The sequence below is a fragment of the Falco naumanni genome, chromosome 1 (assembly GCF_017639655.2).
Source record: "Falco naumanni isolate bFalNau1 chromosome 1, bFalNau1.pat, whole genome shotgun sequence".
In the NCBI taxonomy this organism is placed as follows: Eukaryota; Metazoa; Chordata; class Aves; order Falconiformes; family Falconidae; genus Falco; species Falco naumanni.
The window spans coordinates 88,297,066-88,320,413 of NC_054054.1; the positions used below are offsets into that span (position 1 = coordinate 88,297,066).

The 23,348-nt window shown below is 61.1% G+C and overlaps 2 protein-coding genes and 3 gene segments (V, D, J or C); all 5 read right to left on the reverse strand.

The window, feature by feature from the left end:
- Positions 1–446: 446 nt before the first annotated feature.
- LOC121081196 lies at positions 447–2,412 on the reverse strand. The segment is given in 4 exon segments: positions 447–485; positions 1,189–1,442; positions 1,883–2,215; positions 2,350–2,412. Coding segments are annotated over 4 exon segments (672 nt in total).
- A 2,073-nt stretch (positions 2,413–4,485) lies between these two features.
- Positions 4,486–5,807, reverse strand: LOC121081889. The segment is given in 2 exon segments: positions 4,486–4,823; positions 5,729–5,807. Coding segments are annotated over 2 exon segments (384 nt in total).
- A 718-nt stretch (positions 5,808–6,525) lies between these two features.
- On the reverse strand, positions 6,526–9,868 carry LOC121082421 (immunoglobulin kappa light chain-like). Its single transcript, XM_040581810.1, has 4 exons — positions 9,799–9,868; positions 7,707–8,012; positions 7,231–7,497; positions 6,526–6,581 (listed from the first exon to the last, which is right to left on the reverse strand). The coding sequence occupies exons 1-4, from the start codon at positions 9,842–9,844 to the stop codon at positions 6,526–6,528; spliced, it is 675 nt and encodes a 224-aa protein (XP_040437744.1). The 5' UTR covers positions 9,845–9,868.
- An 8,212-nt stretch (positions 9,869–18,080) lies between these two features.
- Positions 18,081–18,582, reverse strand: LOC121092580. The segment is given in 2 exon segments: positions 18,081–18,385; positions 18,504–18,582. Coding segments are annotated over 2 exon segments (351 nt in total).
- Positions 18,583–19,300: 718 nt separating this feature from the next.
- On the reverse strand, positions 19,301–23,322 carry LOC121082473 (immunoglobulin lambda-1 light chain-like). Its single transcript, XM_040581942.1, has 5 exons — positions 23,305–23,322; positions 23,119–23,207; positions 20,482–20,705; positions 20,006–20,272; positions 19,301–19,356 (listed from the first exon to the last, which is right to left on the reverse strand). The coding sequence occupies exons 1-5, from the start codon at positions 23,320–23,322 to the stop codon at positions 19,301–19,303; spliced, it is 654 nt and encodes a 217-aa protein (XP_040437876.1).
- Between the last annotated feature and the right edge of the window lie 26 nt (positions 23,323–23,348).

The following is a 23,348-nucleotide window of genomic DNA, read 5'->3' on the forward strand; positions in this document are numbered from 1 at the left end:
GGACAACCTGCAGTAGCCAACCCAGCTTCAAGCAGGCGGTGGGATGAGATGATCTCCAGAGACACCTCCAGCCTCAGCAATGCTGGGGGTCTCCCCAGCAAGGGCAGCAGGCGGCACCTGAGGGACCCTGGGGCAACAGGGGGTTTGTGCTGCCCTACCCCAGTGCTGGGAGTGCAGCGACCTTCCTCAGCACTGGTGCCCCAGCTGGCTCTGTAAGACACAGCCTTCTCCTCCTCAGCTTGGACTCCAGCACTGGGTAACGTGGCCATGGAGAGTGAAATGTGCCCAAGTGCTTGTCCTGGTTTTGGCTGGCATAGAGTTATATTTTCTTCTTAGTAGCTGGTGCAGTGCTGTGTTTTGTATTTGGTGTGAGAATAGTGTTGATAACAGATGGGTTTAGGTGCTGTCAAGTAATGTTTATACTAAGTCAAGGAATTTTCGGTTCCTCAGGCCATGCCAGTGAGAAGGCGGAAGGGCACATGAAGCTGGGAGGGGACACAGCCAGGACAGCTGACCTGAACTAGCCAAAAGGAGTATCCCACACCATGGGACGTCATGCTCAGTATATAAGCTGGGGGGAGTTGGCCAGGGCCTGACCATTGCTGCTGGGGAACTGGCTGGGCATCTGTCAGTGGGTGGTGAGCAGCTGTAACATGCCTCACCTGTGCTTATTTTCCTTTCCATTTGGATTTTGTTACTCTCTCCTTCTCCATCCTTTTCATCATAATTACTGTTGTTACTATTATTACTGTTAGTAGTAGCAGTAGTATTATGTTATTATATTTTTTTATTATTTCAGTTATTAAATTGTTCTTATCTCAACCCTAGGCTTTTAGATTCCTTCCCAATTCTCCTCCCCATCTCCCTGGGGAGGGCAGAGTGAGCAAGCAGCTGTGCAGTACTTAATTATCAGCTGGGGTTAAACCACAACACTGCCAAACATGCCCTCCCCAAATGACAGGGGACAGATCTGGGGCTCTCTGGGACAGATGAGCTGGGACACCAGGCACAGCCACCTGCAGCACAGGGCAGGGCCATGGTGGGGACCTGCCCAACATCAAACAGGACAGCAGAGACTTCTGAGTGGCCCCTGTGTTGGCGGGAGTATTTAGTATCACTTCCCCAGTGCTGTTTCCCGTGGCAGGTGGCAGCAGCATAGCTGCCGTCCCAGCTAGCACAGTAATATACGGCCTCGTCCTCGGCTTGGACCCCAGTGATGGTTAACGTGCCCGTGGAGCCAGACTGGGATGCGGAGAATCGAGAAGGGATGCCCGAGGGTCTCTTGTCATTAGCATAGATCACAGTGACAGGGGCAGTGACAGGGACCTTCTGCTGGTACCAGCCATAGCTACCACTACCCCCGGAGCAGGTGATCTGGACAGTTTGTCCCGGGTTGGCTGACACCGAGGGTGGCTGAGTCAGCGCTGCCTGGACCAGGGAACCTGCAGAGGGAGAGGAGAGAGGGGAGAAGACAAGGGTCAGCCAGGGCCCCACGAGCACAGCCCTGCCCAGGCACCGGGACAGGGAATGTCAAAGGCAGAGAAGACTGGACCCAGTTGCCATCAATGGGTAAATCTGGGGAGCGAAGCCCAGCCCAGCGCATCCCAGCACAGAGGCAGCTCTGGCAGCAGCAGCAGGATACGGTCAGCAGTAGCAAGAGGCACTGGCATGGCACACAAGGCCACACTGTGAGAACTTTGTAGGGACCAGGACAACGGTCCCCAGCCACAAGGTCACCTCCAGTTCTCTGGGATGTGAAAGGAACAACATTCACAGCCATGGCCATGCAGAAGGGACAGGAACCTGCACCAGCTCCAAAGCCTTGCTCAGCCTTGAAGGAGAAGGGAAGAAAATTTCCAATTTGGATTGCTCTGTAGCTCACAGCCCACATCTCTCTGTGTGATTACACCAGCATCAATGCTGCTGTCGTAGCCACCACAGTAATAGACGGCCTCGTCCATGGCTTGGACCCCAGTGATGGTTAACGTGCCCGTGGAGCCAGACTGGGATCCAGAGAATCGCGAAGGGATGCCCGAGGGTCTCTTGTTGCTCTCATAGATCAGAGTGACAGGAGCAGTGCCAGGTTTTGGGTCATGCAAACCAACATACTCATTGCTGCTGCTGCTGCTACCGCCAGAGCACGTGATCCGGACAGTTTCTCCTGGGTTGGCTGACACGGAGGGCGGCTGAGTCAGCGCTGCCTGGACCAGGGAACCTGCAGAGGGAGAGGGGAGAGGGGAGAAGACAAGGGTCAGCCAGGGCCCCACGAGCACAGCCCTGCCCGGGCAGCAGCGCGGGGGCCCTGTGCCCAAAGGCCCCGGCCGGGCACAGCGACTCTGGCCATGGCACCTGTGCCGTGGGCGAGCACCGCGAGGAGGAGAGGGAGCCAGGCCATGGTGTGATCCCAGCAGCTCCGTGTCCCCACCACGATGGGGCTGTGACATGGACCCCAGCTCCCTTTTAAGCCCCCGCCCGCCCGGGGCACGGCCCCTCCATGCAAATCTGACCCCGCGCTCTCGCCTGGGTCCTGCCCGCGCCTCCCCCCACCGCCCTGCCCTCTCCACGCCCAGCCCCACCACCCCACAAGCAGAGGGGATTGTCCCCGGCACAGAGCGGAGACACGTCCCAGCCCAGAGCCCAAAACGTCACCAGCACGGACACCCCCATTCCCAGCCCTGGCCGAGCAGCTGCAGGCCCGAGGGGTGCGGGAGAGCTGGGCTGCTGGGGGCAGGAGGCACTCACAGCTCCCAGGGACGGGGCTGGGACGATGCCAGCCGCCAGCACTCCCCACCCCACTCGCAGCATCTTTCCCTCCTACGGGTGTCCCAGGCACCTAAGACACCCTCTCGTTCTGCTGCTTCTCTGCCCTGCCTCTTCCTCTGCCAGCCCAGGCCCACCATTCCAGACCTTTGCTCTTCTCTTCCTTGGCACCTGCTCCCCAGCACAATGGGAGCCATCCGGCACCAGCCCCAGGGCTCCAGCAGTGCCTCCTCATGAGCTGGTCACAAGCCCAACGGGCTGGCACCGGGCAGACACAGCCAGAGCCGGGACAGCGCAGGGGCTCTGCTCACAGCTGTTGGGACAGCCCCTGGCCAACCCTTCTCCAACCCAGGGCACAGGGTCGTCCCCACCCTCAGTGGCACGGTGCCCAGCCCAAGTGTAGCTGCATCCAAGGGAAATGACCACTTGGCATGACCCCTCCCTGTCCCCAACGCCGCCTGCCCCGGGGGGGCCGGGGCACAGAGAGCCCAGCAGGCACAGATGGGGCAGGGCTGCGGTGGGCTGTCTCCCTGCGGGCGGCACGGAGGGCACCTGCTGGAGCACAGCACGTGCCCCATGGCAGAGGCTGCCTCACAGGCACATGTGCTGCTCCAACAGTGCGTCCAAGCTGCAGCTGCAGCAGCAGCAGGTGGCACCTGAGGGGCGCTGGGGTAACAGCGGGTTTGTATCTCAGGGAGTCACCATGACCCTGGTCTGCACTGGTCTCCCACCCAGCACAATAAGAGGCAGCATCTGCTTTGGCTTGGACCCCATCAATGGGTACTGTGGCCATGGAGAGTGGAACATTCCCAAGTGCCACACATACCCTCCCCAAATGACAGGGGACAGTCAAAGATGTGGGGCTCTCTGGGACAGCTGAGCTGGGACACCAGGCACAGCCATCTGCAGCACAAGGCAGGGCCATGGCGGGGACCTGCCCAACATGAAACTGGGACAGCAGAGATGCCCAGCTGGCTCCGGCTGTGCCAGGAGGATGTTGTATCACTTCCACATTGCTCCATTTCACCATGTCAGCACTGATGCTGCTGTCCCAGTTAGCACAGTAATAGACGGCCTCGTCCTCGGCTTGGACCCCAGTGATGGTTAATGTGGCCGTGGAGCCAGACTGGGATCCGGAGAATCGTGAAGGGATGCCCGAGGGTCTGTTGTTGTTCCAGTAGATTACAGTGACAGGGGCAGTGCCAGGCACCTTTTGCTGGTACCACCCATAAGGATTGTTGCTACCACTGGAGCAGGTCCTGGTGGTTTGTCCCAGGGACATGGACACTGGGAGCAGCTAAACCAGAGCCATGTGAGAGCAAGGAGCTGAGGCAGAAGCTCTCCCTGCCCAGCTGCAGAGCCCAAGGCTCCCAAGGGTGGCAAATCCCATGCACCCAGGGCAGCTGCAATGCCACACAGCCCTGGGCAAGACTCAGCCTGGAGAACCAGAAATGTAGCAAAGCTTTTCTTGGGCAGCTCTACAGGTTCCAGCTCCTAACGGTGGCCGAGGCTCTTCTGCCCAACATGTTGATATTGTGTAGCCGGGATGAGCCCAGAAAGGGCACCTCTGGCACCAGGGCCCCACCACTGGGGACACAGTCTCAGCCCTGACACAAAGGACACAAAGAGAAGGGGATTGGGAATGAGAAGGGGAAACCCCAAATCTGGAGGGAAATCCCTGCCAGGCTGAGAGGAAGGAGGAGATAAAACCAGCCTCTTTGAAACTCAAGGTCTCACTTGCCTGTGGCACATCGTCACCATGATATCAGCATAGCTGCTGTCCCAGCCACCACAGTAATAGACGGCCTCATCCTCGGCTTGGACCCCAGTGATGGTTAACGTGCCCGTGGACCCAGACGTGGATCCGGAAAACCGAGAAGGGATGCCCGAGGGTCTCTTGTCATTCCGGTAGATCACAGTGACAGGGCCAGTGCCAGGCACCTTCTGCTGGTACCAGCCATAGTTATAGCTGCTGCTACCCCCGGAGCAGGTGATCTGGACGGTTTGTCCCGGGTTGGCTGACACCGAGGGTGGCTGAGTCAGCGCTGCCTGGACCAGGGAACCTGAAGAGGCAGAGGAGAGAGGGGAGAAGACAAGGGTCAGCCAGGGCCCCACGAGCACAGCCCTGCCCGGGCACCGGGACAGGGAATGTCAAAGGCAGAGAAGACTGGACCCAGTTGCCATCAATGGGTAAATCTGGGGAGCGGAGCCCAGCCCAGCGCATCCCAGCACAGAGGCAGCTCTGGCAGCAGCAGCAGGACACGATCAGCAGTAGCAAGAGGCACTGGCATGGAACACAAGGCCACACTGTGAGAACTTTGTAGGGACCAGGACAATGGTCTCCAGCCATAAAGTCACCTCCAGTTCTCTGGGATGTGAAAGGAACAACATTCACAGCCATGGCCATGCAGAAGGGACAGGAACCTGCTTCAGCCCCACGGCCACAGCTCTGCTCAGCCAGGAGGGTGAAGGGCAGAAAACCTTCCTCTGACTTTGGAATCTGTGTCTCACTTCCTATTACTCCTTGTCACCAGACACCATAGCCACCGCTGCTGCTGTCATAGCCACCACAGTAATAGACGGCCTCGTCCTCAGCTTGGACCCCAGTGATGGTTAACGTGGCCGTGGAGCCAGACTGGGATGCGGAGAATCGAGAAGGGATGCCCGAGGGTCTCTTGTCATTAGTATAGATCACAGTGACAGGGCCAGTGCCAGGGACCTTCTGCTGGTGCCAGGGACAGAAGCATAAGCATAGCTGCTGCCACCCCCGGAGCAGGTGATCTGGATGGTTTGTCCCAGGCTGGCTGACATGGAGGGCGGCTGAGTCAGCGCTGCCTGGACCAGGGGAACCTGCAGAGGGAGAAGGGAGAAGACAAGGGTCAGCCAGGGCCCCACGAGCACAGGGCACCAGCGAATGTCCACTGTGCCCAAAGGCCCCGGCCAGGCACAGCGACTCTGGCCATGGCACCTGTGCCGTGGGCGAGCACCGCGAGGAGGAGAGGGAGCCAGGCCATGGTGCGATCCCAGCAGCTCCGTGTCCCCACCACGATGGGGCTGTGATAGGGACCCAGCTCTCTCTTAAGCTCCCACCTGCTCAGGTACAGCCCCTCCATGGATACGTGTCCCTCAGTATTCAGTGGCAGCTCCTGTCCCCACGCTCCCCCTGCCTGCCGCAGGCACATCTCTGGCCCACCAATGGCACTAAGATCACTCTGAGCTGCTGGCTCCCTGGGTACCTGCCCCAACATGGGTGCTGAGCCCTGAGCTCTGTCAGGAACCACCCAGCACCTGGCCCTCCCCAGGGGGAACTATGGCTTCACTGTACCAGGAACCCATGCCCGGGGCAAGGGACAGCCCCACCTTGGCTGGTGGGGACACATCGACACATTCCACCAGCTCTGGAGCACCCAGCTCTGCTCGGCGCTTGCTGGCCCCTGGGCAGCCTGCTACCCACGTGCTGCTCCGTACCATGACAGAGGAGCTGGGAAGGGACGTTCTGCTTCAACGGCGGGTGCAACAGCTGGGCCTCTGTTTAGTGCCACGTGAGAACTGCAGAGCAGGGAACTGGGATCTTGAAAGGGACTAGACCAACACAGACACCAGCAGCTTCAAGGTTACCCAACAGTAAGGAAACACAAGCCCCCAGTTCCTCCAAATGCAAAGTCAGCTGGGGGTCTCCAGCAGCTTCACAGCAATCACAGAGTTCGTACCAGTCAAGTGCACAGATCATCCTCCCGCATCTTGTGGCCAGGCACAGCCCCTGTGCTACCTGCTGACAGCGCTGGCCACAGCAGTTTCCAAAAGGGTCTGCTGGGACTGCCCTGCACATGGGTGAGACATAATGGCACTTGCTTGTCCCAGCCCCTTTGCGCCCTGGCTGCCCTGTGAACCTCGGCACTGTGGTGCAGGGCCACACTGACACCATGTGGGGATGAGAAGGCCCACGGGGATAGCAACAGAGGAACTGAGAGCAGAGCCTGGCGCAGGACTCTGCCCATGCTGTCCCACACCCCTACCACAGCTTCCACCAAGTTCAGAGACATCCCCAGCCCCTGCCACAACCTCCATGGCTTCTGCACAGCACCCTGTCCAATGCACATGGTGCTCACAGGGGAGGGCCTCTCCCACAGACACAGGGCCCTGAGGCACAGTTAGTCATTAGAGGAGGGTGGGCATCACCCCTGAACTGGCAGGGAGCCAAGGACCAGGGTGGGATGCCCAGAGACAGCAACAATGTTTGTCCCAGCTTCTCTAGGCCACAGGACCATAACACAAGACAGTTTGCAGGCAGCAGCAACAAGCTACACCACAGCTCTGCAGTGCCAGGAGCTCTGCCACTGGCATCCTCAGCAGCACCATCAGCATTGCTGACACCCATGCACCACAGACAGCAACAGTGAACCCAGAGCACCCAAGCACGGCCACCCTGCAGAGCACCTGGATGCTGATCAGCACTGCCATGTGGGGCACCACGGTAATAGATGGCCTCGTCCTCAGCTTGGACGCCAGTGATGGTTAACGTGCCTGTGCTACTGGGCAAGGATCCAGAGAATCGCAAAGGGATGCCCGAGGGTCCCTTGCTGCCATAGATCACAGTGACAGGGCCAGTGACAGGTGCCTTCTGCTGGTACCAGCCATACCAGTTGCTGTCCTCCCCGGAGCAGGTGATCTGGATGGTTTGTCCCAGGTTGGCTGACAACGAGGGCGGCTGAGTCAGCGCTGCCTGGACCAGGGAACCTGCAGAGGGAGAGGAGAAAATGGTCATCAGCCAGTGCCGCAGGAGCACAGCCCTCCCTGGACAGTGGGACAGGGATGGGGTGCATGTGTCCAGAGGCCATGATGCCACAGAGGGATCTAGAGCCTCACACAGAGCCCAAGGCCAGAGTGAGAGGCTCATCAAGAAAAACTGCCAGAAGCAAGAGGAGAGTGAAAGACAGATTTGGTGCCTCCATCATATTGACTACCACTGCTGTCATCATAGCCACCACAGTAATAGACGGCCTCGTCCTCGGCTTGGACCCCAGTGATGGTTAACGTGCCCGTACCGCCAGAGTAGGACCCAGAGAATCGTGAAGGGATGCCCGAGGGTCTGTTGTTGTTATCGTAGATCACAGTGACAGGGCCAGTGCCAGGGACCTTCTGCTGGAACCAACCATAGTTATTGCTGCTCCCAGAGCAGGTGATCTGGACGGTTTGTCCCGGGTTGGCTGACACCGAGGGCGGCTGAGTCAGCGCTGCCTGGACCAGGGAACCTGCAGAGGGAGAGGGGAGAGGGGGGAAGACAAGGGTCAGCCAGGGCCCCATGAGCACAGCCCTTCCCAGGCACCGGGACAGGGAATGTCAAAGGCAGAGAAGACTGGACCCAGTTGCCATCAATGGGTAAATCTGGAGAGTGGAGCCCAGCCCAGTGCATCCCAGCACAGAGGCAGCTCTGGCAGCAGCAGCAGGACACGATCAGCAGTAGCAAGAGGCACTGGCATGGCACACAAGGCCACACTGTGAGAACTTTGTAGGGACCAGGACAATGGTCCCCAGCCACAAGGTCACCTCCGGTTCTCTGGGATGTGAAAGCAACAACATTCACAGCCATGGCCATGCAGAAGGGACAGGAACCTGCTTCAGCCCCACGGCCACAGCTCTGCTCAGCCCGGAGGGTGAAGGGCAGAAAACCTTCCTCTGACTTTGGAATCAATGTCTCACTTCCTATTACTCCTTGCCACCAGACACCATAGCCACCGCTGCTGCTGTCCCTGTTACCACAGTAATAGACAGCCTCGTCCTCGGCTTGGACCCCAGTGATGGTTAACGTGGCCGTGGAGCCAGACTTGGATCCAGAGAATCGCGAAGGGATGCCCGAGGGTCTCTTGTCATTAGTATAGATCACAGTGACAGGGCCAGTGCCAGGGACCTTCTGCTGGAACCAGCCATAGTTATTGTCAATCCTAGAGCAGGAGAACCGGTTGTTTACTCTTGGAGACACATAGATTGAGAACATCTGAGTCAGTGCTGCCCGAAGGACAGAGAGGGGAGAGGAGAGAGGGAAAAAGATGAGGGTTAGCCAGGGCCCCAGGAGCACAGTCCTGATGGGGCTTCCCTGCCCACAAGCCCATGGATGGGACAGCCTGGGTGCAGCCCCGAGCCCAGGCTCCCCCTGAGGGGTGGCTGTAGCCACAGTCTAGACCCTGTCCCTGCCTGTTGCCCCTCGAGGCACACCTCTCATCCCTGTCACTGAGACAGGGCAGCCCAGGGGAATGGCCCGCTGTGGGCACCCAGCATTGGCGGAAGCCTGGAGACACCCCTGCCCATGCTCCAGGTGGGACCATGACCAGGCCAGCAGCCAGGGGTTACAGGGCAGGGAGTCCCCACTAGGTGAGACTCTGTAGGGAGACCATGTGTGACACAGGGAAAGGGGAATCACCAGCACAGCATAGGCACAGAGGGGAGGTGGCATCAGGGCAGAGTTGCAGTCAAAACCCCACAAAGTAACAGCCTCGACAGCCACAAATCCCAAGGGTCCAAACTACCTACACTCCACACCTCTTTGCCACTCAGGGGAAGGTGCAGCAAAGAACAGTAAGAAAAAATTAAACTCAGCACCACCAAGACAATGACCAGCACTGCTGCTGCTGTCCCAGCTACCACAGTAATAGACGGCCTCGTCCTCGGCTTGGACCCCAGTGATGGTTAACGTGCCCGTGGAGCCGTACAAGGATCCAGAGAATCGAGAAGGGATGCCCGAGGGTCTGTATAAGTTAGCATGGATCACAGTGACAGGGACATTCTGCTGGTACCAGTCTTCCATAGCCATAGACACTGCTACTCCCGGAGCAGGTGATCTGGACGGTTTGTCCCAGGCTGGCTGACACGGAGGGCGGCTGAGTCAGCGCTGCCTGGACCAGGGAACCTGCAGAGGGAGAGGGGAGAGGGGAGAAGATAAGGGTCAGCCAGGGCCCCATGAGCACAGCCCTGCCCGGGCAGCAGCGCGGGGGCCCTGTGCCCAAAGGCCCTGGCCGGGCACAGCGACTCCGGCCATGGCACCTGTGCCGTGGGCGAGCACCGCGAGGAGGAGAGGGAGCCAGGCCATGGTGCGATCCCAGCAGCTCCGTGTCCCCACCACGATGGGGCTGTGACATGGACCCCAGCTCCCTTTTAAGCCCCCGCCCGCCCGGGGCACGGCCCCTCCATGCAAATCTGACCCCGCGCTCTTGCCTGGGTCCTGCCCGCACCCCTCCCCACCGCCCTGCCCTCTCCACGCCCAGCCCCACCACCCCACAAGCAGCGGGGATTGTCCCCGGCACAGAGCGGAGACACGTCCCAGCCCAGAGCCCAAAACGTCACCAGCACGGACACCCCCATTCCCGCCCTGGCCAAGCGGCCACAGGGCCGAGGGGTGCGGGAGAGCTGGGCTGCTGGGGGCGGGGGCGTCAGGCAGTGCCCCCAGCACCAACATCCCCCACCGTGGGGAGCAGATGAGCCGCTGCCTGTGCTGGGGATGGAAGGAGAAGCCCTTGTCCAGGCTCTTGGCACTGCCGTGCATTTCTGGGGTCCAGCTGGGCCCACCTAGGCTCTCCCATGGGGAGTGGGCTGGGAAAAGCCCCATTTACATCCCTCTGAGATCCTCAGCTGAACGTTCTTGGTGACCGATGAGTACCTGGGACCTTGACATGGTGCGGGCAGGGGGAGCGGGGCGTCGGGGAGCGCACAGGAGCCCTGGTCCCTGAGGGCTGCAGGGTGCTTGGTGCAGCCCAGAGGTGCCCCCCTGGCCCCAGCCCATGGCACGTGGCCCCCCACTCCACTGCATGGTTGTCCCTGCCCAAAGCCTGGCCCTGGCACACACCTTCACGCCCAGCCCTCGTCCCCTGCCCCGGCTCCCTCAGGGTGACACAGGAAAAGTCACCGCTCAAGACAAGCAACACCGACAGACACAGAGGAGCCAACACCTTTGTCCCCAGCGCTAGTCCCGGTCCCGGGGTACCGCAGCAGGATGGGGACGGGGCCAGGGTGCGGGACAGCCCTTTGCTGTCACAGGGCTGCCATGGGACACTGCCCAGGGCCAGGGGCTTCCCAGGGGCCAGAGGTACAAAGAGCCAGAAGTGCAGAGCCTGCGGGCTCCTCCTGCGGCGCGGCAGAACAGCCCCCAGGCAGCCCTGCTCTGCCCCGGCAGCCTCATGCATGGCCCTGGAGCTGCTGCGCCCGTGGGAAACGGCCCTTGCCAGTGTTGGCAGGCGAAGCTTTGGCCCAGCTGCCCACCCCTTGGCATGTTCCCACTTGTCGGTGCTGAGCCCACCGCTCCAGCAGCGCTGAAGCCCCTGGGGCGATGCCCGGGGAATCCTGGCACGGCTGCGCTGGGCGCAGGGCAGGGCAGGGAGGCAGCTGGCAGTGCCCCGCGTGCCAACCGGGGAGCCCAGGGGCAACTCGGCCCTGCAGCATGGGGCAGGGACAGGGCTGCTGGGGGTCATCTCCTCCCCACGTGGCAGGGGCCGGGCACAGACCTGGGGCTCTCTGGGACAGCTGAGCTGGGACACCAGGCACAGCCATCTGCAGCACAAGGCAGGGCCATGGCGGGGACCTGCCCAACATGAAACAGGGACAGCAGAGATGCCCAGCTGGCTCCGGCTGTGCCAGGAGGTTTTTGTATCACTTCCCCATTGCTCTGTTTCACCGTGCCAGCACTGATGCTGCTGTCCCAGTTAGCACAGTAATAGACGGCCTCATCCTCAGCTTGGACCCCAGTGATGGTTAATGTGCCCGTGGAGCCAGACTTGGATCCAGAGTATCGTGAAGGGATGCCCGAGGGTCTGTTGTTGTTATCGTAGATCACAGTGACAGGGCCAGTGCCAGGCACCTTCTGCTGGTACCAGCCATAGTAGTTGCTATCCCCCCCGGAGCAGGTGATCTGGACAGTTTGTCCCGGGTTTGCTGACACCGAGGGTGGCTGAGTCATCACTGCCTGCACCAGGGAACCCACAGAGGGAGAGGGGAGAACCGGAGTCAGCCTGTGCCCCATGAGCACAGCCCTCTCCAGGTAGTCGGACAGGAACAGAGACCCTGTGCTCAAAGGTCATGATACCACGGAGGGACTTAGAACCCTTTGCACAGAGCCCAAGGCCAGAGCATGAAGATCCTGAAAGGAAAACTGGCAGCAGCAAGGGGAGGGTGAATGACAGGGTCAGTGTCTCAGCCACGCTGACCACCACTGCTACCGTCATAGCTACCACAGTAATAGACGGCCTCGTCCTCGGCTTGGACCCCAGTGATGGTTAACGTGCCTGTACCGCCAGAGTAGGACCCAGAGAATCGAGAAGGGATGCCCGAGGGTCTGTTGTTGTTATTGTAGATCACAGTGACAGGGGCAGTGCAAGGGACCTTCTGCTGGAACCAGCCATAGTAGTTGCTGCTCCCGGAGCAGGTGATCTGGACGGTTTTCCTGGGTTGGCTGACACGGAGGGCGGCTGAGTCAGCGCTGCCTGGACCAGGGAACCTGCAGAGGCAGAGGAGAGAGGGGGGAACAGAAGACAAGGGTCAGCCAGGGCCCCACGAGCACAGCCCTGCCTGGGCACCGGGACAGGGAATGTCAAAGGCAGAGAAGACTGGACCTGGCTGCAGTTACAAGCAAATCTGGGGAGCAGACCCCAGCCCAGCGCATCCCAGCACAGAGGCAGCTCTGGCAGCAGCAGCAGGACACAGTCAGCAGTAGCAAGAGGCACTGGCATGGCACACAAGGCCACACTGTGAGAACTTTGTAGGGACCAGGACAATGGTCCCCAGCCAAAAGGTCACCTCCAGTTCTCTGGGATGTGAAAGGAACAACATTCGCAACCACGGCCATGCAGAAGGGACAGGAACCTGCTTCAGCCCCACGGCCACAGCTCTGCTCAGCCAGGAGGGTGAAGGGCAGAAAACCTTCCTCTGACTTTGGAATCTGTGTCTCACTTCCTATTACTCCTTGCCACCAGACACCATAGCCACCGCTGCTGCTATCATAGCCACCACAGTAATAGACGGCCTCGTCCTCGGCTTGGACCCCAGTGATGGTTAACGTGGCCGTGGAGCCAGACTGGGATCCAGAGAATCGCGAAGGGATGCCCGAGGGTCTCTTGTCATTAGTATAGATCACAGTGACAGGGCCAGTGCCAGGGACCTTCTGCTGGTGCCAGGGACAGAAGCATAAGCATAGCTGCTGCCACCCCCGGAGCAGGTGATCTGGACGGTTTGTCCCAGGTTGGCTGACACGGAGGGCGGCTGAGTCAGCGCTGCCTGGACCAGGGAACCTGCAGAGGGAGAGGGGAGAAGACAAGCGTCAGCCAGGGCCCAACGAGCACAGGGCACCAGCGAATGTCCACTGTGCCCAAAGGCCCCGGCCAGGCACAGCGACTCTGGCCATGGCACCTGTGCCGTGGGCGAGCACCGCGAGGAGGAGAGGGAGCCAGGCCATGGTGCGATCCCAGCAGCTCCGTGTCCCCACCACGATGGGGCTGTGATAGGGACCCAGCTCTCTCTTAAGCTCCCACCTGCTCAGGTACAGCCCCTCCATGGATACGTGTCCCTCAGTATTCAGTGGCAGCTCCTGTCCCCACGCTCCCCCTGCCTGCCGCAGGCACATCTCTGGCCCACCAATGGCACTAAGATCACTCTGAGCTGCTGGCTCCCTGGGTACCTGCCCCAACATGGGTGCTGAGCCCTGAGCTCTGTCAGGAACCACCCAGCACCTGGCCCTCCCCAGGGGGAACTATGGCTTCACTGTACCAGGAACCCATGCCCGGGGCAAGGGACAGCCCCACCTTGGCTGGTGGGGACACATCGACACATTCCACCAGCTCTGGAGCACCCAGCTCTGCTCAGCGCTTGCTGGCCCCTGGGCAGCCTGCTACCCACGTGCTGCTCCGTACCATGACAGAGGAGCTGGGAAGGCACGTTCTGCTTCAACGGCGGGTGCAACAGCTGGGCCTCTGTTTAGTGCCACGTGAGAACTGCAGAGCAGGGAACTGGGATCTTGAAGGGGACTAGACCAACACAGACACCAGCAGCTTCAAGGTTACCCAACAGTAAGGAAACACAAGCCCCCAGTTCCTCCAAATGCAAAGTCAGCTGGGGGTCTCCAGCAGCTTCACAGCAATCACAGAGTTCGTACCAGTCAAGTGCACAGATCATCCTCCCGCATCTTGTGGCCAGGCGCAGCCCCTGTGCTACCTGCTGACAGCGCTGGCCACAGCAGTTTCCAAAAGGGTCTGCTGGGACTGCCCTGCACATGGGTGAGACATAATGGCACTTGCTTGTCCCAGCCCCTTTGCGCCCTGGCTGCCCTGTGAACCTCGGCACTGTGGTGCAGGGCCACACTGACACCATGTGGGGATGAGAAGGCCCACGGGGATAGCAACAGAGGAACTGAGAGCAGAGCCTGGCGCAGGACTCTGCCCATGCTGTCCCACACCCCTACCACAGCTTCCACCAAGTTCAGAGACATCCCCAGCCCCTGCCACAACCTCCATGGCTTCTGCACAGCACCCTGTCCAATGCACATGGTGCTCACAGGGGAGGGCCTCTCCCACAGACACAGGGCCCTGAGGCACAGTTAGTCATTAGAGGAGGGTGGGCATCACCCCTGAACTGGCAGGGAGCCAAGGACCAGGGTGGGATGCCCAGAGACAGCAACAATGTTTGTCCCAGCTTCTCTAGGCCACAGGACCATAACACAAGATAGTTTGCAGGCAGCAGCAACAAGCTACACCACAGCTCTGCAGTGCCAGGAGCTCTGCCACTGGCATCCTCAGCAGCACCATCAGCATTGCTGACACCCATGCACCACAGACAGCAACAGTGAACCCAGAGCACCCAAGCACGGCCACTCTGCAGAGCACCTGGATGCTGATCAGCACTGCCATGTGGGGCACCACGGTAATAGATGGCCTCGTCCTCAGCTTGGACGCCAGTGATGGTTAACGTGCCTGTGCTACTGGGAAAGGATCCAGAGAATCGCAAAGGGATGCCCGAGGGTCCCTTGCTGCCATAGATCACAGTGACAGGGCCAGTGACAGGTGCCTTCTGCTGGTACCAGCCATACCAGTTGCTGTCCTCCCCGGAGCAGGTGATCTGGATGGTTTGTCCCAGGTTGGCTGACAACGAGGGCGGCTGAGTCAGCGCTGCCTGGACCAGGGAACCTGCAGAGGGAGAGGAGAAAATGGTCATCAGCCAGTGCCGCAGGAGCACAGCCCTCCCTGGACAGTGGGACAGGGATGGGGTGCATGTGTCCAGAGGCCATGATGCCACAGAGGGATCTAGAGCCTCACACAGAGCCCAAGGCCAGAGTGAGAGGCTCATCAAGAAAAACTGCCAGAAGCAAGAGAAGAGTGAAAGACAGATTTGGTGCCTCCATCATATTGACTACCACTGCTGTCATCATAGCCACCACAGTAATAGACGGCCTCGTCCTCGGCTTGGACCCCAGTGATGGTTAACGTGCCCGTACTGCCAGAGTAGGACCCAGAGAATCGCGAAGGGATGCCTGAGGGTCTCTTGTTGTTATTGTAGATCACAGTGACAGGGCCAGTGCCAGGGACCTTCTGCTGGAACCAGCCATAGTTATTGTCAATCCTAGAGCAGGAGAACCGGTTGTTTACTCTTGGAGACACATAGATTGAGAACATCTGAGTCAGTGCTGCCCGAAGGACAGAGAGGGGAGAGGAGAGAGGGAAAAAGATGAGGGTTACCCAGGGCCCCAGGAGGACAGTCCTGATGGGGCTTCCCTGCCCACAAGCCCATGGATGGGACAGCCTGGGTGCAGCCCCGAGCCCAGGCTCCCCCTGAGGGGTGGCTGTAGCCACAGTCTAGACCCTGTCCCTGCCTGTTGCCCCTCGAGGCACACCTCTCATCCCTGTCACTGAGACAGGGCAGCCCAGGGGAATGGCCCGCTGTGGGCACCCAGCATTGGCGGAAGCCTGGAGACATCCCTGCCCATGCTCCAGGTGGGACCATGACCAGGCCAGCAGCCAGGGGTTACAGGGCAGGGAGTCCCCACTAGGTGAGACTCTGTAGGGAGACAATGTGTGACACAGGGAAAGGGGAATCACCAGCACAGCATAGGCACAGAGGGGAGGTGGCATCAGGGCAGAGTTGCAGTCAAAACCCCACAAAGTAACAGCCTCGACAGCCACAAATCCCAAGGGTCCAAACTACCTACACGGCACCTGTGCCGTGGGCGAGCACCGCGAGGAGGAGAGGGAGCCAGGCCATGGTGCGATCCCAGCAGCTCCATGTCCCCACCACGATGGGGCTGTGACATGGACCCCAGCTCCCTTTTAAGCCCCCGCCCACCCGGGGCACGGCCCCTCCATGCAAATCTGACCCCGCGCTCTCGCCTGGGTCCTGCCCGCGCCTCCCCCCACCGCCCTGCCCGCTCCACGCCCAGCCCCACCACCCCACAAGCAGCGGGGATTGTCCCCGGCACAGAGCGGAGACACGTCCCAGCCCAGAGCCCAAAACGTCACCAGCACGGACACCCCCATTCCCGCCCTGGCCAAGCAGCCACAGGGACGAGGGGTGCGGGAGAGCTGGGCTGCTGGGGGCGGGGGCGTCAGGCAGTGCCCCCAGCACCAACATCCCCCACCGTGGGGAGCAGATGAGCCGCTGCCTGTGCTGGGGATGGAAGGAGAAGCCCTTGTCCAGGCTCTTGGCACTGCTGTGCATTTCTGGGGTCCAGCTGCGCCCACATAGGCTCTCCCATGGGGAGTGGGCTGGGAAAAGCCCCATTTACATCCCTCTGAGATCTTCAGCTGGACGTTCTTGGTGACCGATGAGCACCTGGGACCTTGACGTGGCGCAGGCAGGGGGAGCGGGGCGCGTCGGGGAGCGCACAGGAGCCCTGGTCCCTGAGGGCTGCAGGGTGCTTGGTGCAGCCCAGCGGTGCCCCCCTGGCCCCAGCCCATGGCACGTAGCCCCCCACCCCACCGCACGGTCGTCCCTGCCCAAAGCCTGGCCCTGGCACACACCTTCACGCCCAGCCCTCGTCCCCTGCCCCGGCTCCCTCAGGGTGACACAGGAAAAGTCACCGCTCAAGACAAGCAACACCGACAGACACAGAGGAGCCAACACCTTTGTCCCCAGCGCTAGTCCCGGTCCCGGGGTACCGCAGCAGGATGGGGACGGGGCCAGGGTGCGGGACAGCCCTTTGCTGTCACAGGGCTGCCATGGGACACTGCCCAGGGCCAGGGGCTTCCCAGGGGCCAGAGGTACAAAGAGCCAGAAGTGCAGAGCCTGCGGGCTCCTCCTGCGGCGCGGCAGAACAGCCCCCAGGCAGCCCTGCTCTGCCCCGGCAGCCTCATGCATGGCCCTGGAGCTGCTGCGCCCGTGGGAAACGGCCCTTGCCAGTGTTGGCAGGCGAAGCTTTGGCCCAGCTGCCCACCCCTTGGCATGTTCCCACTTGTCGGTGCTGAGCCCACCGCTCCAGCAGCGCTGAAGCCCCTGGGGCGATGCCCGGGGAATCCTGGCACGGCTGCGCTGGGCGCAGGGCAGGGTAGGGAGGCAGCTGGCAGCGCCCCGCGTGCCAACCGGGGAGCCCAGGGGCAACTCGGCACTGCAGCATGGGGCAGGGACAGGGCTGCTGGGGGTCATCTCCTTCCCACGTGGCAGGGGCCCGGCACAGACCTGGGGCTCTGGGACAGCTGAGCTGGGACACCAGGCACAGCCATCTGCAGCACAGGGCAGGGCCATGGCGGGGACCTGCCCAATATGAAACGGGGACAGCAGAGATGCCCAGCTGGCTCCGGCTGTGCCAGGAGGTTTTTGTATCACATCCCCATTGCTCTGTTTCACCGTGCCAGCACTGATGCCGCAGTCCCAGTTAGCACAGTAATAGACGGCCTCGTCCTCGGCTTGGACCCCAGTGATGGTTAACGTGCCCGTGGAGCCAGAGTAGGATCCAGAGAATCGTGAAGGGATGCCTGAGCCTATGTAATTTGTCCAGTAGATCACAGTGACAGGGCCAGTGCCAGGGACCTTCTGCTGGTACCAGCTATAGTGGCTCTCACCCCCGGAGCAGGTGATCTGGACGGTTTGTCCTGGGTTTGCTGACACCGAGGGTGGCTGAGTCAGCGCTGCCTGCACCAGAGAACCCACAGAGGGAGAGGGGAGAACCGGAGTCAGCCTGTGCCCCATGAGCACAGCCCTCTCCAGGTAGTCGGACAGGAACAGAGACCCTGTGCTCAAAGGTCATGATACCACGGAGGGACCTAGAACCCTTTGCACAGAGCCCAAGGCCAGAGCATGAAGATCCTGAAAGGAAAACTGGCAGCAGCAAGGGGAGGGTGAATGACAGGGTCAGTGTCTCAGCCACGCTGACCACCACTGCTACCGTCATAGCTACCACAGTAATAGACGGCCTCGTCCTCGGCTTGGACCCCAGTGATGGTTAACGTGCCCGTACCGCCAGAGTAGGACCCAGAGAATCGCGAAGGGATCCCCGAGGGTCTGTTGTTGTTATTGTAGATCACAGTGACAGGGGCAGTGCCAGGGACCTTCTGCTGGAACCAGCCATACCAGCTGCTGCTCCCGGAGCAGGTGATCTGGACGGTTTGTCCCGGGTTGGCTGACAACGAGGGCGGCTGAGTCAGCGCTGCCTGGACCAGGGAACCTGCAGAGGGAGAGGGGAGAAGACAAGCGTCAGCCAGGGCCCAACGAGCACAGGGCACCAGCGAATGTCCACTGTGCCCAAAGGCCCCGGCCAGGCACAGCGACTCTGGCCATGGCACCTGTGCCGTGGGCGAGCACCGCGAGGAGGAGAGGGAGCCAGGCCATGGTGCGATCCCAGCAGCTCCGTGTCCCCACCACGATGGGGCTGTGATAGGGACCCAGCTCTCTCTTAAGCTCCCACCTGCTCAGGTACAGCCCCTCCATGGATACGTGTCCCTCAGTATTCAGTGGCAGCTCCTGTCCCCACGCTCCCCCTGCCTGCCGCAGGCACATCTCTGGCCCACCAATGGCACTAAGATCACTCTGAGCTGCTGGCTCCCTGGGTACCTGCCCCAACATGGGTGCTGAGCCCTGAGCTCTGTCAGGAACCACCCAGCACCTGGCCCTCCCCAGGGGGAACTATGGCTTCACTGTACCAGGAACCCATGCCCGGGGCAAGGGACAGCCCCACCTTGGCTGGTGGGGACACATCGACACATTCCACCAGCTCTGGAGCACCCAGCTCTGCTCAGCGCTTGCTGGCCCCTGGGCAGCCTGCTACCCACGTGCTGCTCCGTACCATGACAGAGGAGCTGGGAAGGCACGTTCTGCTTCAACGGCGGGTGCAACAGCTGGGCCTCTGTTTAGTGCCACGTGAGAACTGCAGAGCAGGGAACTGGGATCTTGAAGGGGACTAGACCAACACAGACACCAGCAGCTTCAAGGTTACCCAACAGTAAGGAAACACAAGCCCCCAGTTCCTCCAAATGCAAAGTCAGCTGGGGGTCTCCAGCAGCTTCACAGCAATCACAGAGTTCGTACCAGTCAAGTGCACAGATCATCCTCCCGCATCTTGTGGCCAGGCGCAGCCCCTGTGCTACCTGCTGACAGCGCTGGCCACAGCAGTTTCCAAAAGGGTCTGCTGGGACTGCCCTGCACATGGGTGAGACATAATGGCACTTGCTTGTCCCAGCCCCTTTGCGCCCTGGCTGCCCTGTGAACCTCGGCACTGTGGTGCAGGGCCACACTGACACCATGTGGGGATGAGAAGGCCCACGGGGATAGCAACAGAGGAACTGAGAGCAGAGCCTGGCGCAGGACTCTGCCCATGCTGTCCCACACCCCTACCACAGCTTCCACCAAGTTCAGAGACATCCCCAGCCCCTGCCACAACCTCCATGGCTTCTGCACAGCACCCTGTCCAATGCACATGGTGCTCACAGGGGAGGGCCTCTCCCACAGACACAGGGCCCTGAGGCACAGTTAGTCATTAGAGGAGGGTGGGCATCACCCCTGAACTGGCAGGGAGCCAAGGACCAGGGTGGGATGCCCAGAGACAGCAACAATGTTTGTCCCAGCTTCTCTAGGCCACAGGACCATAACACAAGATAGTTTGCAGGCAGCAGCAACAAGCTACACCACAGCTCTGCAGTGCCAGGAGCTCTGCCACTGGCATCCTCAGCAGCACCATCAGCATTGCTGACACCCATGCACCACAGACAGCAACAGTGAACCCAGAGCACCCAAGCACGGCCACTCTGCAGAGCACCTGGATGCTGATCAGCACTGCCATGTGGGGCACCACGGTAATAGATGGCCTCGTCCTCAGCTTGGACGCCAGTGATGGTTAACGTGCCTGTGCTACTGGGAAAGGATCCAGAGAATCGCAAAGGGATGCCCGAGGGTCCCTTGCTGCCATAGATCACAGTGACAGGGCCAGTGACAGGTGCCTTCTGCTGGTACCAGCCATACCAGTTGCTGTCCTCCCCGGAGCAGGTGATCTGGATGGTTTGTCCCAGGTTGGCTGACAACGAGGGCGGCTGAGTCAGCGCTGCCTGGACCAGGGAACCTGCAGAGGGAGAGGAGAAAATGGTCATCAGCCAGTGCCGCAGGAGCACAGCCCTCCCTGGACAGTGGGACAGGGATGGGGTGCATGTGTCCAGAGGCCATGATGCCACAGAGGGATCTAGAGCCTCACACAGAGCCCAAGGCCAGAGTGAGAGGCTCATCAAGAAAAACTGCCAGAAGCAAGAGAAGAGTGAAAGACAGATTTGGTGCCTCCATCATATTGACTACCACTGCTGTCATCATAGCCACCACAGTAATAGACGGCCTCGTCCTCGGCTTGGACCCCAGTGATGGTTAACGTGCCCGTACTGCCAGAGTAGGACCCAGAGAATCGCGAAGGGATGCCTGAGGGTCTCTTGTTGTTATTGTAGATCACAGTGACAGGGCCAGTGCCAGGGACCTTCTGCTGGAACCAGCCATAGTTATTGTCAATCCTAGAGCAGGAGAACCGGTTGTTTACTCTTGGAGACACATAGATTGAGAACATCTGAGTCAGTGCTGCCCGAAGGACAGAGAGGGGAGAGGAGAGAGGGAAAAAGATGAGGGTTACCCAGGGCCCCAGGAGGACAGTCCTGATGGGGCTTCCCTGCCCACAAGCCCATGGATGGGACAGCCTGGGTGCAGCCCCGAGCCCAGGCTCCCCCTGAGGGGTGGCTGTAGCCACAGTCTAGACCCTGTCCCTGCCTGTTGCCCCTCGAGGCACACCTCTCATCCCTGTCACTGAGACAGGGCAGCCCAGGGGAATGGCCCGCTGTGGGCACCCAGCATTGGCGGAAGCCTGGAGACATCCCTGCCCATGCTCCAGGTGGGACCATGACCAGGCCAGCAGCCAGGGGTTACAGGGCAGGGAGTCCCCACTAGGTGAGACTCTGTAGGGAGACAATGTGTGACACAGGGAAAGGGGAATCACCAGCACAGCATAGGCACAGAGGGGAGGTGGCATCAGGGCAGAGTTGCAGTCAAAACCCCACAAAGTAACAGCCTCGACAGCCACAAATCCCAAGGGTCCAAACTACCTACACGGCACCTGTGCCGTGGGCGAGCACCGCGAGGAGGAGAGGGAGCCAGGCCATGGTGCGATCCCAGCAGCTCCATGTCCCCACCACGATGGGGCTGTGACATGGACCCCAGCTCCCTTTTAAGCCCCCGCCCACCCGGGGCACGGCCCCTCCATGCAAATCTGACCCCGCGCTCTCGCCTGGGTCCTGCCCGCGCCTCCCCCCACCGCCCTGCCCGCTCCACGCCCAGCCCCACCACCCCACAAGCAGCGGGGATTGTCCCCGGCACAGAGCGGAGACACGTCCCAGCCCAGAGCCCAAAACGTCACCAGCACGGACACCCCCATTCCCGCCCTGGCCAAGCAGCCACAGGGACGAGGGGTGCGGGAGAGCTGGGCTGCTGGGGGCGGGGGCGTCAGGCAGTGCCCCCAGCACCAACATCCCCCACCGTGGGGAGCAGATGAGCCGCTGCCTGTGCTGGGGATGGAAGGAGAAGCCCTTGTCCAGGCTCTTGGCACTGCTGTGCATTTCTGGGGTCCAGCTGCGCCCACATAGGCTCTCCCATGGGGAGTGGGCTGGGAAAAGCCCCATTTACATCCCTCTGAGATCTTCAGCTGGACGTTCTTGGTGACCGATGAGCACCTGGGACCTTGACGTGGCGCAGGCAGGGGGAGCGGGGCGCGTCGGGGAGCGCACAGGAGCCCTGGTCCCTGAGGGCTGCAGGGTGCTTGGTGCAGCCCAGCGGTGCCCCCCTGGCCCCAGCCCATGGCACGTAGCCCCCCACCCCACCGCACGGTCGTCCCTGCCCAAAGCCTGGCCCTGGCACACACCTTCACGCCCAGCCCTCGTCCCCTGCCCCGGCTCCCTCAGGGTGACACAGGAAAAGTCACCGCTCAAGACAAGCAACACCGACAGACACAGAGGAGCCAACACCTTTGTCCCCAGCGCTAGTCCCGGTCCCGGGGTACCGCAGCAGGATGGGGACGGGGCCAGGGTGCGGGACAGCCCTTTGCTGTCACAGGGCTGCCATGGGACACTGCCCAGGGCCAGGGGCTTCCCAGGGGCCAGAGGTACAAAGAGCCAGAAGTGCAGAGCCTGCGGGCTCCTCCTGCGGCGCGGCAGAACAGCCCCCAGGCAGCCCTGCTCTGCCCCGGCAGCCTCATGCATGGCCCTGGAGCTGCTGCGCCCGTGGGAAACGGCCCTTGCCAGTGTTGGCAGGCGAAGCTTTGGCCCAGCTGCCCACCCCTTGGCATGTTCCCACTTGTCGGTGCTGAGCCCACCGCTCCAGCAGCGCTGAAGCCCCTGGGGCGATGCCCGGGGAATCCTGGCACGGCTGCGCTGGGCGCAGGGCAGGGTAGGGAGGCAGCTGGCAGCGCCCCGCGTGCCAACCGGGGAGCCCAGGGGCAACTCGGCACTGCAGCATGGGGCAGGGACAGGGCTGCTGGGGGTCATCTCCTTCCCACGTGGCAGGGGCCCGGCACAGACCTGGGGCTCTGGGACAGCTGAGCTGGGACACCAGGCACAGCCATCTGCAGCACAGGGCAGGGCCATGGCGGGGACCTGCCCAATATGAAACGGGGACAGCAGAGATGCCCAGCTGGCTCCGGCTGTGCCAGGAGGTTTTTGTATCACATCCCCATTGCTCTGTTTCACCGTGCCAGCACTGATGCCGCAGTCCCAGTTAGCACAGTAATAGACGGCCTCGTCCTCGGCTTGGACCCCAGTGATGGTTAACGTGCCCGTGGAGCCAGAGTAGGATCCAGAGAATCGTGAAGGGATGCCTGAGCCTATGTAATTTGTCCAGTAGATCACAGTGACAGGGCCAGTGCCAGGGACCTTCTGCTGGTACCAGCTATAGTGGCTCTCACCCCCGGAGCAGGTGATCTGGACGGTTTGTCCTGGGTTTGCTGACACCGAGGGTGGCTGAGTCAGCGCTGCCTGCACCAGAGAACCCACAGAGGGAGAGGGGAGAACCGGAGTCAGCCTGTGCCCCATGAGCACAGCCCTCTCCAGGTAGTCGGACAGGAACAGAGACCCTGTGCTCAAAGGTCATGATACCACGGAGGGACCTAGAACCCT

What these genes read in the sequence shown, in the direction of transcription:
- LOC121082421 (XM_040581810.1), bottom strand. Translation starts at nt 9,844, where the DNA reads ATGGCCTGGCTCCCTCTCCTCCTCGCGGTGCTCGCCCACGGCACAG. An exon ending in GGTGCTCGCCCACGGCACAG is followed by an intron (nt 8,013 to 9,798) that starts GTGCCATGGCCG and finishes CTCCCTCTGCAG; the next exon opens with GTTCCCTGGTCCAGGCAGCG. An exon ending in CGAGGCCATCTATTACCGTG is followed by an intron (nt 6,582 to 7,230) that starts GTGCCCCACATG and finishes ACCCATGTGCAG; the next exon opens with GGCAGTCCCAGCAGACCCTT.
- LOC121082473 (XM_040581942.1), bottom strand. An exon ending in GGTGAGAGCCACTATAGCTG is followed by an intron (nt 20,706 to 23,118) that starts GTACCAGCAGAA and finishes CTCCTGCTCTAG; the next exon opens with GATTGACAATAACTATGGCT. An exon ending in TGGTAGTCAATATGATGGAG is followed by an intron (nt 20,273 to 20,481) that starts GCACCAAATCTG and finishes CTCCCTCTGCAG; the next exon opens with GTTCCCTGGTCCAGGCAGCG.